The sequence below is a fragment of the Salmo salar genome, chromosome 20 (genome assembly GCF_965601325.2).
Source record: "Salmo salar chromosome 20, fSalSal1, whole genome shotgun sequence".
NCBI classification, from domain to species: domain Eukaryota; kingdom Metazoa; phylum Chordata; class Actinopteri; order Salmoniformes; family Salmonidae; genus Salmo; species Salmo salar.
The window spans coordinates 81,755,189-81,771,129 of NC_138310.1; the positions used below are offsets into that span (position 1 = coordinate 81,755,189).

The 15,941-nt window shown below is 43.5% G+C and overlaps 1 protein-coding gene across 5 annotated transcripts in view; it reads left to right on the forward strand.

The window, feature by feature from the left end:
- Nucleotides 1-15,941, forward strand: part of LOC106581405 (arf-GAP with Rho-GAP domain, ANK repeat and PH domain-containing protein 1) — a 122,871-nt gene that overhangs the window by 41,662 nt on the left and 65,268 nt on the right. For all 5 annotated transcript variants that reach the window (XM_082966762.1, XM_082966764.1, XM_082966763.1 and 2 more), the window contains 3 exons: nucleotides 1,055-1,254; nucleotides 1,368-1,453; nucleotides 2,402-2,584. In XM_082966762.1, the coding sequence (XP_082822888.1) occupies nucleotides 1,055-1,254; nucleotides 1,368-1,453; nucleotides 2,402-2,584 (469 nt within the window). The remainder of the gene's footprint in view (nucleotides 1-1,054; nucleotides 1,255-1,367; nucleotides 1,454-2,401; nucleotides 2,585-15,941) is intronic.

Consider the following 15,941-nt stretch of genomic DNA (forward strand, 5'->3'; position numbering starts at 1 on the left):
GTGTGTGTGTGGAGGAGGAGGTACTAAACCGTGAGGGTCTGCGTCAAGCTGTTCAGAGGCCCTGTCTGTCTGTAGAACGAGAGAGCGTGTGAGAGGTTGGACATTTCTCAGTGTTCAGAGACTTAGGGTTAGAATTGGGTTTAGGAGCTCGGGTTAGAATTGGGTTTAGGAGCTAGGGTTAGAATTGGGTTTAGGAGCTAGGGTTAGAATTAGGTTTAGGAGCTAGGGTTAGAATTGGGTTTAAGAGCTAGGGTTAGAATTGGGTTTAAGAGCTAGGGTTAGAATTGGGTTTAGGAGCTAGGGTTAGAATTAGGTTTAGGAGCTAGGGTTAGAATTGGGTTTAGGAGCTAGGGTTAGAATTGGGTTTAGGAGCTAGGGTTAGAATTGGGTTTAGGAGCTAGGGTTAGAATTGGGTTTAGGAGCTAGGGTTAGAATTGGGTTTAGGAGCTAGGGTTAGAATTGGGTTTAGGAGCTAGGGTTAGAATTGGGTTTAGGAGCTAGGGTTAGAATTGGGTTTAGGAGCTAGGGTTAGAATTGGGTTTAGGAGCTAGGGTTAGAATTGGGTTTAGGAGCTAGGGTTAGAATTGGGTTTAGGAGCTAGGGTTAGAATTGGGTTTAGGAGCTAGGGTTAGAATTGGGTTTAGGAGCTAGGGTTAGAATTGGGTTTAGGAGCTAGGGTTAGAATTAGGTTTAGGAGCTAGGTTTAGGGTTAGAATTGGGTTTAGGAGCTAGGGTTAGGTTTAGGAGCTAGGGTTAGAATTAGGTTTAGGAGCTAGGGTTAGAATTAGGTTTAGGGGTTAGGGTTAGAATTAGGTTTAGGGGTTAGGGCAGGTAGCCTAGTGGTTAGAGCATTGGGCCAGTAACCGAAAGGTTGCTAGATTGAATCCCCGAGCTGACAAGGCAAAAATCTGTTGTTCTACCCCTGAACAAGGCAGTTAACCCACTGTTCCTAGGCCGTCATGGTAAATAAGAATTTGTTCTTAACTGACTTGCCTAGTTAAATAAAAAATGTCTCCACAAGGTTAGCTGTACAAGACTGTGTGTGTGTGTGTAGTTTTCTAGCGGATTCGGAACAACATAAGGAGCAGTGGGTAGAAGCGATGCGTGACGCGATTGGAGATGCTCTGTCCAATAGCGAGGTGGCTAATCAAATCTGGGCGGAGCCTAGCAACGGTTGCTGTGCCGACTGTGGCGTTGCCAAACCTGAGTGGGCTGCCATCAACCTGTGTGTGGTGGTCTGCAAACGCTGTGCAGGTCAGTGTGTTTACTGTCATCAGATAGTTGTAGAACTTTCAGATCCACTGACCTGTTTCTCTATTATACACAGAATGCAGTAATAGAATTATGTATTTTTGTGTGTGTTGTAGGAGAGCATCGGGGTTTGGGCCCCAGCATCTCTAAGGTGCGCAGTCTGAAGATGGACAGGAAGGTGTGGACAGAGGAGCTTATACAGGTACACACACACCGCTATGTCTTACTATACTTGTGAGGACTTTTTGAGGACCAACAATTGATTCCCATTCAAACTCCTATTTTCCCTAACCCTAAACCATTAACCCCTAATTCTAACCCTAACCCATTAACCCCTAATTCTATCCCTAACCCTAACCCATTAACCCCTAATTCTATCCCTAACCCTAAACCATTAACCCCTAATTCTAACCCAAACCCTAAACCATTAACCCCTAATTGTAACCCAAACCCTAAACCATTAACCCCTAATTCTAAACCATTAACCCCTAATTCTAACCCTAAACCATTAACCCCTAACCCTAAACCATTAACCCCTAATTCTAACCCTAAACCATTAACCCCTAACCCTAAACCATTAACCCCTAACCCTAAACCATTAACCCCTAACCCTAAACCATTAACCCCTAATTCTAACCCTAAACCATTAACCCCTAACCCTAAACCATTAACCCCTAACCCTAAACCATTAACCCCTAATTCTAACCCTAAACCATTAACCCCTAACCCTAAACCATTAACCCCTAACCCTAAACCATTAACCCCTAATTCTAACCCTAAACCATTAACCCCTAACCCTAAACCATTAACCCCTAATTCTAACCCTAAACCATTAACCCCTAATTCTATCCCTAACCCTAAACCATTAACCCCTAATTCTAACCCTAAACCATTAACCCCTAACCCTTAACCATTAACCCCTAATTCTAACCCCTAACCCTTAACCATTAACCCCTAATTCTAACCTAACCCTTAACCTAACCCCTAAGCCTAAAATAGTATTTTTTACAAGTGTCCTCACTTCTCAGAATTTTAGTTGTTTTAATATTCTTGTCAAGACTTCTGGTACCCACAAGAATACTAAAACACACACACAGACAGAGAGAGATTTGGTGTCCCTATCTAACCTCCCCCCTCACCTGTCCCCCAGGTGTTCCTGTTGCTAGGAAACGAGCGTCTGAACAGGTTCTGGGCGGCGAACATCCCTCCCAGCGAGGTGCTGAGTCCGACCAGCTGCAGCGAAGACCGCCGACGATTCATCAGCTCCAAATATAGACATGGCAAATACCGCAAATATCACCCCCTCTACGGCAACCAGAGAGAGCTCAACAATGTAAGAACAACCTTTATATAACCCTAGGCGGACCTACCTCCAACCTAACCTTAACCCTTTATAGAACCCTAATCTGACCTACCTCTAATTTAACCTTAACTTAACCCTTTATATAACCCTAATCTAACCCACCTCCAATTTAACCTTTTATATAACCCTAGTCTGACCTACCTCTAATTTAACCCTTTATATAACCCTAGTAAGACCTACCTCTAATTTAACCCTTTATATAACCCTAGTAAGACCTACCTCTAATTTAACCCTTTATATAACCCTAGTAAGACCTACCTCTAATTTAACCCTTTATATAACCCTAGTAAGACCCACCTCTAATTTAACCCTTTATATAACCCTAGTCTGACCTACCTCTAATTTAACCCTTTATATAACCCTAGTAAGACCTACCTCTAATTTAACCCTTTATATAACCCTAGTCTGACCTACCTGTAATTTAACCCTTTATATAACCCTAGTAAGACCTACCTCTAATTTAACCCTTTATATAACCCTAGTAAGACCTACCTCTAATTTAACCCTTTATATAACCCTAGTCTGACCTACCTCTAATTTAACCCTTTATATAACCCTAGTCTAACCTACCTCCAATTTAACCCTTTATATAACCCTAGTAAGACCTACCTCTAATTTAACCCTTTATATAACCCTAGTCTGACCTACCTCTAATTTAACCCTTTATATAACCCTAGTAAGACCTACCTCTAATTTAACCCTTTATATAACCCTAGTAAGACCTACCTCTAATTTAACCCTTTATATAACCCTAGTAAGACCTACCTCTAATTTAACCCTTTATATAACCCTAGTCTGACCTACCTCTAATTTAACCCTTTATATAACCCTAGTCTGACCTACCTCTAATTTAACCCTTTATATAACCCTAGTAAGACCTACCTCTAATTTAACCCTTTATATAACCCTAGTCTGACCTACCTCTAATTTAACCCTTTATATAACCCTAGTAAGACCTACCTCTAATTTAACCCTTTATATAACCCTAGTAAGACCTACCTCTAATTTAACCCTTTATATAACCCTAGTAAGACCTACCTCTAATTTAACCCTTTATATAACCCTAGTAAGACCTACCTCTAATTTAACCCTTTATATAACCCTAGTAAGACCTACCTCTAATTTAACCCTTTATATAACCCTAGTAAGACCTACCTCTAATTTAACCCTTTATATAACCCTAGTCTGACCTATCTCTAATTTAACCCTTTATATAACCCTAGTAAGACCTACCTCTAATTTAACCCTTTATATAACCCTAGTCTGACCTACCTCTAATTTAACCCTTTATATAACCCTAGTCTGACCTACCTCTAATTTAACCCTTTATATAACCCTAGTAAGACCTACCTCTAATTTAACCCTTTATATAACCCTAGTAAGACCTACCTCTAATTTAACCCTTTATATAACCCTAGTCTGACCTACCTCTAATTTAACCTTTTATATAACCCTAGTAAGACCTACCTCTAATTTAACCCTTTATATAACCCTAGTCTGACTTACCTCTAATTTAACCCTTTATATAACCCTAGTAAGACCTACCTCTAATTTAACCCTTTATATAACCCTAGTCTGACCTACCTCTAATTTAACCCTTTATATAACCCTAGTAAGACCTACCTCTAATTTAACCTTTTATATAACCCTAGTCTGACCTACCTCTAATTTAACCCTTTATATAACCCTAGTAAGACCTACCTCTAATTTAACCCTTTATATAACCCTAGTCTGACCTACCTCTAATTTAACCCTTTATATAACCCTAGTCTGACCTACCTCTAATTTAACCCTTTATATAACCCTAGTAAGACCTACCTCCAATTTAACCCTTTATATAACCCTAGTAAGACCTACCTCTAATTTAACCCTTTATATAACCCTAGTCTGACCTACCTCTAATTTAACCCTTTATATAACCCTAGTAAGACCTACCTCTAATTTAACCCTTTATATAACCCTAGTCTGACCTACCTCTAATTTAACCCTTTATATAACCCTAGTAAGACCTACCTCTAATTTAACCCTTTATATAACCCTAGTCTGACCTACCTCTAATTTAACCTTTTATATAACCCTAGTAAGACCTACCTCTAATTTAACCCTTTATATAACCCTAGTCTGACCTACCTCTAATTTAACCCTTTATATAACCCTAGTCTGACCTACCTCTAATTTAACCCTTTATATAACCCTAGTAAGACCTACCTCCAATTTAACCCTTTATATAACCCTAGTAAGACCTACCTCTAATTTAACCCTTTATATAACCCTAGTCTGACCTACCTCTAATTTAACCCTTTATATAACCCTAGTAAGACCTACCTCTAATTTAACCCTTTATATAACCCTAGTCTGACCTACCTCTAATTTAACCCTTTATATAACCCTAGTAAGACCTACCTCTAATTTAACCCTTTATATAACCCTAGTCTGACCTACCTCTAATTTAACCTTTTATATAACCCTAGTAAGACCTACCTCTAATTTAACCTTTTATATAACCCTTATCTGACCTATCTCCAACCTAACCTTAACCCTACCAGTATCCATACCCCTACAGTATCTATGTTCACTCTCTACATAAACAATATCGGTGATGCGATAAGAAGGTGTCAAATTCATTTATTTGCAGATGACTCTCATGTACTCTATTGCTTCAACGGCTGACCAAGCATTATCACTTTTGGAGACAGATTTTAAGATATTACAAGGGTCTTTTATACAGCTGAAACTTGTTTTAAATGCAAAGAAAACACATTTCATGATTTTTAATAGGTTCAAAAAGTTGGTTGAAAATACACTTGCGCTTACGAGCTTAGATGATTCTCGAATGAATCAGGTCTCTGCATATAAATACTTAGGGATATGGCTGGATGATTAACTGTCTTTTAAAATGCATGTTGACGAACTTTGAAAAACGGCTAAAAATCAAGCTAGGCTTCCTCTATAGAAACAGGACATGCTTGTCCTCTACAAATAGAAGACAAATTGTGCAAGCTACTTTTATGTCTGTTATAGATTATTGGGATATTATCTACATGCTACGGCATCAACACTTAAATCGCTGGATGCTACTCATTGCACACTTAGGTTTATTACAGGTGCTAGCTACAGAACTCACCACTGTGTTTAATATCAAAATGTGGGTTGGACTTCGCTGTCCGTGAGACGAGAACAACATGCTCTCGTGTTTTTTCTATTAGGCACTTCTGATTAAACTACCTTCTTATTTATCATCACTCATCAATATTAGAATTATAATTCCTAAAACCAGTTCTCCAGCATGGATTACACTTGAGGCCCATGCGATTTCCACAGAGTTGGGTATGGCTGCCTTTTCCTGTTACGCTCCTTGCCTATGGAATAGCCTGCAGACTAAACTTAAACTTCAGACTCTTGTCCCCCTTGCCTATTAAAAACATTTATTGGAGGATTTTTATTTTTGTATTGCTTGCAACTGTTTTGAGTAATGCAAGTTCTTGTGCTGTTAGGGGAATAACCTGTGTAAATGTAATAATCTGCTGCTGTATTTTTCTGTGTGTTATCTGTGATGGTTTTGTTTGTCTTGTGTAGTTTCTTAATCATTGTACCTAAAGTGTATGTGTAAACATGTATACCAGGGCCCAGCTGTAAAAGAGACCTTGGTCTCAGTCTGTGTTTCTTGTTGAAATAAAGGTAGAATAATAATACAGTATATCCACAGTATAACCCTCCAGTATCTACAGTATACCTCTCCAGTATCTACAGTATACCCCTCCAGTATCCATACCCCTCCAGTATCTACAGTATACCCCTCCAGTATCTACACTATACCCCTCCAGTATCCATACCCCTCCAGTATCTCCAGTATACCCCTCCAGTATACCCCTCGAGTAACCATACCTCTCCAGTATACCCCTCCAGTATCTACAGTATACCCCCTCCAGTATGCCCCTCGAGTAACCATACCTCTCCAGTATACTCCTCCAGTATCTACAGTTTACTCCTCCAGTATCTTCAGTATACCCTTCCAGTATCCATACCCCTCCAGTATCTACAGTATACCCCTCCAGTATCTACAGTATACCCATCCAGTATACCCTTCCAGTATCAATACCCTTCCAGTATCAATACCCTTCCAGTATCTCCAGTATACCCTTCCAGTATCTCCAGTATACCCTTCCAGTATCTCCAGTATACCCTTCCAGTATCTCCAGTATACCCTTCCAGTATCTCCAGTATACCCCTCCAGTATCTCCAGTATACCCCTCCAGTATCAATACCCTTCCAGTATCTCCAGTATACCCTTCCAGTATCTCCAGTATACCCCTCCAGTATCTACAGTATACCCCTCCAGTATCTCCAGTATACCCCTCCAGTATCTACAGTATACCCCTCCAGTATACCCCTCCAGTATTTACAGTATACCCCTCCAGTATCTACAGTATACCCCTCCAGTATACCCCTCCAGTATCTACAGTATACCCCTCCAGTATACCCCTCCAGTATCTACAGTATACCCCTCCAGTATCTCCAGTATAGCCCTCCAGTATCTAAAGTATAAACCCCTCCAGTATCTACAGTATACCCCTCCAGTATCTACAGTTTACTCCTCCAGTATCTTCAGTATACCCTTCCATTATCCATACCCCTCCAGTATCTACCGTATACCCCTCCAGTATCTACAGTATACCCCTACAGTATCTACAATATATCCCTCCAGTATCTACAGTATACCCCTCCAGTATCCATACCTCTCCAGTATCTACAGTATACCCCTCCAGTATCCATACCCCTCCAGTATCTACAGTATACCCCTCCAGTATCCATACCCCTCCAGTATCTACAGTATACCCCTCCAGTATCCATACCCCTCCAGTATCCATACCCCTCCAGTATCTACAGTATACCCCTCCAGTATCCATACCCCTCCAGTATCTACAGTATAGCCCTGTAGTATCTACAGTATACCCCTGTAGTATCTACAGTTTACTCCTCCAGTATCTACAGTATACCCTTCCAGTATCTACAGTATACCCCTCCAGTATACCCCTCCAGTATCTACAGTATACTCCTCCAGTATCTACAGTATACCCCTCCAGTATCTACAGTATACCCCTCCAGTATCTACAGTATACCCCTCCAGTATCCATACCCCTCCAGTATCTACAGTATACCCCTCCAGTATCTATAGTATACCCCTCCAGTATCTACAGTTTACTCCTCCAGTATCTACAGTATACCCCTCCAGTATCTACAGTATACCCCTCCAGTATCTACAGTATACCCCTCCAGTATCTACAGTATACCCCTCCAGTGTCTACAGTATACCCCTCCAGTATCCATACCCCTCCAGTATCTACAGTATACCCCTCCAGTATCCATACCTCTCCAGTATCTACAGTATACCCCTCCAGTTTCCATACCCCTCCAGTATCTACAGTATACCCTTCCAGTATCTACAGTTTACTCCTCCAGTATCCACAGTATACCCCTCCAGTATCCACAGTATACCCGGTTAGTCAGGCTGATTGAGGTAGTATGTACATGTAGATATGGTGAAAGTGACTATGCATATATGATGAACAGAGAGTAGCGGTAGCATAAAAGAGGGGTTGGCGGGTGGTGGGTGGGACACAGTGCAGATATCCCGGGTAGCCAATGTGCGGGAGCAGTGGTTGGTCGGCCCAATTGAGGTAGTATGTACATGAATGTATAGTTAAAGTGACTATGCATATATGATAAACAGAGAGTAGCAGTAGCGTGAAAAGAGGGGTTGGGGGGGCTCACAATGCAAATAGTCCGCGTAGCCATTTGATTACTGTTATGGGAATTTTAAATCCCAATGATAATTCAATAAACTTTGACTAATCCCCAAGGTTTGTAAGACACTGGGTTAAGAATAATTAGGCAAGGACTCAGCATTCTGCAAAAGGTCTGTACAGTTTATTCAGAGAACGTTCTAAAGTCAAAAATTAGGACTCAGTCCTTTTATAATACACACATACATTCCTATCTTTAGACCACTCCCTTCTCAAACAACCAGTAGTTTTCCAGTAACCACAAAGAACCATAAAAGTTGCCACATTCTTCAAGGCTTTCATCTCCCCTCCCCCTTTATGACCCTCTTGGTTTGAAACCCTCCAATGATTTTCTATTATCTACTCTACAACTTCACTCTGTTTACATCCCTACTAAAGAATATAACCTCAAAGTTTTACAATCCTAACCGATCTACCCCCATCCTGGTTTTATCTTCTCATAATTATCAAACTTTTCCCCCTAATCTACAATTTCAGAGTGGAACACTTAAGTCATTATCCTAACCCATACAAATTATTCTGACAATTACCTTTTCACGAGTCTTGTGGCTTTGGGGTAAAAACTGTTGAGATGCCTTTTTGTCCTAGACTTGGCACTCCGGTACCGCTTGCCATGCGGTAGTAGAGAGAACAGTCTATGACTGGGGTGGCTGGGGTCTTTGACAATTTTTAGGGCCTTCCTCTGACACCGCCTGGTGTGGAGGTCCTGAATGGCAGGCAGCTTGGCCCCAGTGATGTACTGGGCCGTACGCACTACCCTTTGTAGTGCCTTGCGGTCAGAGGCCGAGCAATTGCCGTACCAGGCAGTGATGCAACCAGTCAGGATACTCTCGATGTTGCAGCTGTAGAACCTTTTGAGGATCTCAGGACCCATGCCAAATCATTTTAGTTTCCTGAGGGGGAATAGGCTTTGTCGTGCCCTCTTCACGACTGTCTTGATGTGTTTAGACCATTCTAGTTTGTTGTTGATGTGGACACCAAGGAACTTGAAGCTCTCAACCTGCTCCACTACAGCCCCGTCGATGGGAATGGGGACGTGCTCGGTCCTCCTTTTCCTGTAGTCCACAATCATCTCCTTTGTCTTGGTTACATTGAGGGATAGGTTGTTATTCTGGCACCACCCGGCTAGGTCTCCGACCACCTCCCTATAGGCTGTCTCATCGTTGTCGGTGATCAGGCCTACCACTGTTGTGTCGTCTGCAAACTTAATGATGGCGTTGGAGTCGTGCCTGGCCGTGCAGTCATGGGTGAACAGGGAGTACAGGAGGGGACTGAGAATGCACCCCTGGGGAGCTCCAGTATTGTGGATCAGCGTGGCAGATGTGTTGCTACCTACCCTCACCACCTGGGGGCGGCCCGTCAGGAAGTCCAGGATCCAGTTGCAGAGGGAGGTCTTTAGTCCCAGGATCCTTAGCTTAGTGATGAGCTTTGAGGCTACTATGGTGTTGAACGTTGAGCTGTAGTCAAGGAATAGCATTCTCACATAAGTGTTCCTTTTGTCCAGGTGGGAAAGGGCAGTGTGGAGTGCAATAGAGATTGCATCATCTGTGGATCTGTTTGGGCGGTATGCAAATTGGAGTGGGTCTAGGTTTTCTGGGATAATGGAGTTGATGTGAGTCATTACCAACTTTTCAAAGCACTTCATGGCCACGGACGTGAGTGCTACGGGTTTGTAGTCATTTAGGCAGGTTGCCTTTGTGTTCTTGGGCACAGGGACTATGGTGGTCTGCTTGAAACATGTTGGTATTACAGACTCCATCAGGGACATGTTGAAAATGTCAGTGAGGACACATGCCAGTTGGTCAGCACATGCCCGGAGCACACGTCCTGGTAATCCGTCTGGCCCCGCAGCCTTGTGTATGTTGACCTGTTTAAAGGTCATACTCACGTCGGCTACGGAGAGCGTGATCACACAGTCATCCGGAACAGCTGATGCTCTCATGCATGCCTCATTGTTGCTTGCCTCGAAGTGAGCATAGAAGTGATTTAGCTCGTCTGGTAGGCTCGTGTCAATGGGCAGCTCGCGGCTGTGCTTCCCTTGGTAGTCTATAATAGTTTGCAAGCCCTGTTTATCCCGCTAGTTGAGTAGTATCCACAGTATACCCCATCCAGTATCTACAGTATACCCCTCCAGTATCTACAGTATACCCCATCCAGTATCTACAGTATCCATACCCCTCCAGTATCTACAGTATCCATACCCCTCCAGTATCTACAGTATACCCCTCCAGTATCTACAGTATACCCCTCCAGTATCCATACCCTTCCAGTATCTACAGTATACCCTTCCAGTATCCATACCCCTCCAGTATCTCCAGTATACCCCTCCAGTATCCATACCCCTCCAGTATCCACAGTATACCCCTGTAGTATCTACAGTATACCCCTCCAGTATCTCCACTATACCCCTCCAGTATCTACAGTATACCCCTCCAGTATCTACAGTATACCCCTCCAGTATCTACAGTATACCCTTCCTGTATCTACAGTATACCCCTCCAGTATCTACAGTATACCCCTCCGGTATCTACAGTATACCCCTCCGGTATCTACAGTATACCCCTCCGGTATCTACAGTATACCCCTCCGGTATCTACAGTATACCCCTCCGGTATCTACAGTATACCCCTCCGGTATCTACAGTATACCCCTCCGGTATCCACAGTATACCCCTGTAGTATCTACAGTATACCCCTCCAGTATCTCCAGTATACCCCTCCAGTATCTCCAGTATACCCCTCCGGTATCTACAGTATACCCCTCCGGTATCTACAGTATACCCCTCCGGTATCTACAGTATACCCCTCCGGTATCTACAGTATACCCCTCCGGTATCTACAGTATACCCCTCCGGTATCTACAGTATACCCCTCCAGTATCTACAGTATACCCCTCCAGTATCTACAGTATACCCTTCCGGTATCTACAGTATACCCCTCCGGTATCTACAGTATACCCCTCCGGTATCTACAGTATACCCCTCCGGTATCTACAGTATACCCCTCCGGTATCTACAGTATACCCCTCCGGTATCTACAGTATACCCCTCCGGTATCTACAGTATACCCCTCCGGTATCCACAGTATACCCCTGTAGTATCTACAGTATACCCCTCCAGTATCTCCAGTATACCCCTCCGGTATCTACAGTATACCCCTCCGGTATCCACAGTATACCCCTGTAGTATCTACAGTATACCCCTCCAGTATCTCCAGTATACCCCTCCAGTATCCACAGTATACCCTTCCAGTATCTCCAGTATACCCTTCCAGTATCTCCAGTATACCCTTCCAGTATCCACAGTATACCCTTCCAGTATCTCCAGTATACCCTTCCAGTATCCACAGTATACCCTTCCAGTATCTCCAGTATACCCTTCCAGTATCTCCAGTATACCCTTCCAGTATCTCCAGTATACCCTTCCAGTATCTCCAGTATACCCTTCCAGTATCTCCAGTATACCCTTCCAGTATCTACAGGAAACACTTCCAGTATCTACAGTATACCCCGCCAGTATCTACAGTATACCCCGCCAGTATCGCCAGTATCTACAGTATCAATACCCCGCCAGTATCTACAGTATCAATACCCCTCCAGTATCTACAGTATACCCCTCCAGTATCCATACCCCTCCAGTATCTACAGTATACCCCTCCAGTGTATATATACCCCTCCAATATCCAATTCCCTCCAGTATCCACATCCCTCCAGTATCCAAATCCCTCCAGTATTTACAGTATAACCCTCCAGTATCTATCCCCCTCCAGTATCTACAGTATACCCCGCCAGTATCGCCAGTATCTACAGTATCAATACCCCGCCAGTATCTACAGTATCAATACCCCTCCAGTATCTACAGTATACCCCTCCAGTATCCATACCCCTCCAGTATCTACAGTATACCCCTCCAGTGTATATATACCCCTCCAATATCCAATTCCCTCCAGTATCCACATCCCTCCAGTATCCAAATCCCTCCAGTATTTACAGTATAACCCTCCAGTATCTATGCCCCTCCAGTATCTACAGTATACCCCTCCAGTGTATATATACCCCTCCAATATCCAATTCCCTCCAGTATCCACATCCCTCCAGTATCCAAATCCCTCCAGTATTTACAGTATAACCCTCCAGTATCTATGCCCCTCCAGTATCTACAGTATAACCCTCCTGTTTCCATCCCCTCCACTACCCCTCTATCTCGCCACATCTCTTCCATTCAGTGTGCTTGTTTTTGTAGTGAATGCCTCAGTGTTACAGCTCTTAGCTGGGTCAGTCAAATGCCTCTTAACCCAGTTACCAGAAGCAATGCCAACTGCACACATCTCTCTGTCTATGTATGTCTGTCTCTCTGTCTATGTATGTCTGTCTCTCTGTCTATGTATGTCTCTCTGTCTCTCTGTCTATGTATGTCTCTCTCTATCTATGTATGTCTGTGTCTCTGTCTCTTTCTCTCTCGGTTTCTGTCTCTCTCTCTGTCTCTCTCTCTCTGTCTGTCTCTCCCTGTCTCGTCTCTCTCTCTCGCTCTCTCTCTCTTTCTGTGTATCTCTCTCTCTCTCTCTCTCTGTGTGTATCTCTCTCTCTGTCTGTCTCTCTCTGTCTGTGAATCACATTCAGCACATGACTTTGAGTGATTCCATTTTCCTCCTTAAGTGATTTAGTTCACCAGCTGTTCACTCCCTGTGTGTGTGTGTGTGTGTGTGTATTAGTCATGTGTGTGTAGCAGAGATTTAAAGAAACTCAAAATACAGGAAGTTTTCTCTCTGATCCTGATTGTTGGACTAGGATGCAACAGCATAGGGAGAAACACACACTCTCACTCTCTTTATGTTTTGGACTAAATGAATCCTTTGTTCTCCTGCTCCCCCCTCTTATCTCCCTCTCTTTCTCCCTCTCTTTCTTTCCCTGCTCCATTCTCTCTTATCTGGACAATATTTCTCTCCGTGCTCTCCCTGGGCCTCAGCCCACCTCTGGCATGTATTATCTGGACAATATTTCTCTCCGTGCTCTCCCTGGGCCTCAGCCCACCTCTGGCATGTATTAGTGTGTGTCGGAGCTCATGCTGCTTTGTTTATCTAACTGTGGCAGGACTCCACCCCTCCCTCTGACATCATCACGGTCTTTCTACAGGAATGTGTTCTAATTCCTCCTCTCCAGAGTTGCTCTCCTCTCCGCCCCTTTTCTCTGTCTCATTGTTTGGGTCAGATCAGTGGAGCTGGGGAAAGTTTTTCTGTCTGTCCCTCTTTCTCTCTCTTTCCTTCTGTGGTGTAGCTTTGTGAGGAGTGCTCTTGGAGGGTTTTCACTTGGAACTATTCAGTTTGGCACATACACACACCCATGCACTCACTCACACACATGCACACACACCAGTGACAGCCAAGAGGACTACAATGTCAGCTCATGGGTGAGTGTACTACTGAAGTAGCTATGTTTGCCAGTATAACCCTGTGTCTGTCTGTATGTTTGTGGAAAAGGCCTGTTTTGTATCTTTTAGATAAGTGTTGGTTTGTGCGTCATGTGTGCGTCATGTGTATAAAATGTGAGCGGGACTGTGTGTTTGAGGGTTGTATTTATTTTGGGCTGTTTCTGAGAGTTGTATTTGTGTGAGTGTTGAACTGTGTAAATACAGTATGTGAGTTGGATGATTGAAATGGACTTTGCCTCACAGCCTTACCCTTCCTCTATGCTCAGCTGGATGGAGACATGTTGGAATGCTGTGTCCGAGTGTGTATGAATCCGAGTGTGTTGTCCAAGTAGGTGTCTGAATGGCACTGAAGCCAGACTTTGGTCTGTGTCCAGTATATCATAATCCCAGCTGCCTGTGTGTGTCTGTGATTGATAGTGTGTGGGTAATACTGTATGTATGTATGTGTATGTATGTATGTATGTATGTATGTATGTATGTATGTATGTATGTATGTATGTATGTATGTATGTATGTATGTATGTATGTATGTATGTATGTATGTATGTATGTATGTATGTATGTATGTATGTGTGGGGGGGTGGTAGAGATATACTGGTATATGTGTGGGAGAGAGAGGGGGTGTGGGGGAGAGACAGAGGGTGTGTGTGTGTGTGTGTGTGTGGGAGAGACAGAGGGGGTGTGTGTGTTTGGGGTAGAGATACACTGGTATATGTGTGGGAGAGACAGAGGGGGTGACTGTGTGTGTGGGAGAGACAGAGGGGGTATGTGTGTTTGGGGTAGAGATACACTGGTATATGTGTGGGAGAGACAGAGGGGGTGTGTGTGTGTGTGGGAGAGACAGAGGGGGTGTGTGTGTGTGTGGGAGAGACAGAGGGGGTGTGTGTGTTTGGGGTAGAGATACACTGGTATATGTGTGGGAGAGACAGAGGGGGTGTGTGGGAGAGACAGAGGGTGTGTGTGTGTGTGTGGGAGAGACAGAGGGGGTGTGTGTGTTTGGGGTAGAGATACACTGGTATATGTGTGGGAGAGACAGAGGGTGTGTGTGGGAGAGACAGAGGGTGTGTGTGTGTGTGGGAGAGACAGAGGGGGTGTGTGTGTGTGGGAGAGACAGGGGGGGTGTGTGTGTTTGGGGTAGAGATACACTGGTATATGTGACTCCATGTGTTCTTTGTGTGGTCAGATTCTCCGCAGTCTCACCTTTCTGAATGGACAACCTTGTACGAGTCCGCTCCCTCTCCCACTCTGCTGAACTATGCTTCCATCTTATAACACATCACGGCTAAACTACAGGTATCTGCCAAAATAAAGGAAACACTTGAGTAAATGACAGATACAAAGTATATTGAAAGCAGGCGCTTCCACACAGGTGTGGTTCCTGACTTAACTAAGAAATGAACATCCCATCATGCTTAGGTCATGTGTAAAAATGCCCAGTTGCCCATTATTTTGGCTACCATGGCTAGAAGAAGGAGCACAGGGGGTTTAAAGGATGTGTGTGTGTCAGTCACCAGATCTCAACCCAATTGAACACTTATGGGAGATTCTAGACTGGCGTCCGAGACAGTGTTTTCCACCACCATCAACACCAAATTATGGAATTTCTGGTGGAAGAATGGTGTGGAATCTCTCCAATAGAGTTCCAGACACTTGTAGAATTTATACAAAGGCACATTGAAGCTGTTCTGGTGGCTCGCGGTGACCCAACACCCTACTAACACACTTTATGTTGGTGTTTCCTTTATTTTGGCAGTTACCTGTATGCTAACATCTCATGGCACATCACTGTTAAACTATGTTCGCGTCTTGTAGCACATCACAGCTAAACAATGTTAGCGTCTTATACTGTAGCACATCACAGCTAAACTATGTTACGGTCTTATACTGTAGCACTTCACTGCTAAACAATGTTGGCATCTTATAGCACATCACAGCTAATCTATGCTAGCATCTTATAGCACATCACAGCTAAACTATGCTAGCATCTTATAGCACATCACAGCTAATCTATGCTAGCATTTTATAGCACATCACAGCTAATCTATGCTAGCATCTTATAGCACATCACAGCTAAACAATGCTAGCATCTTATCGCACA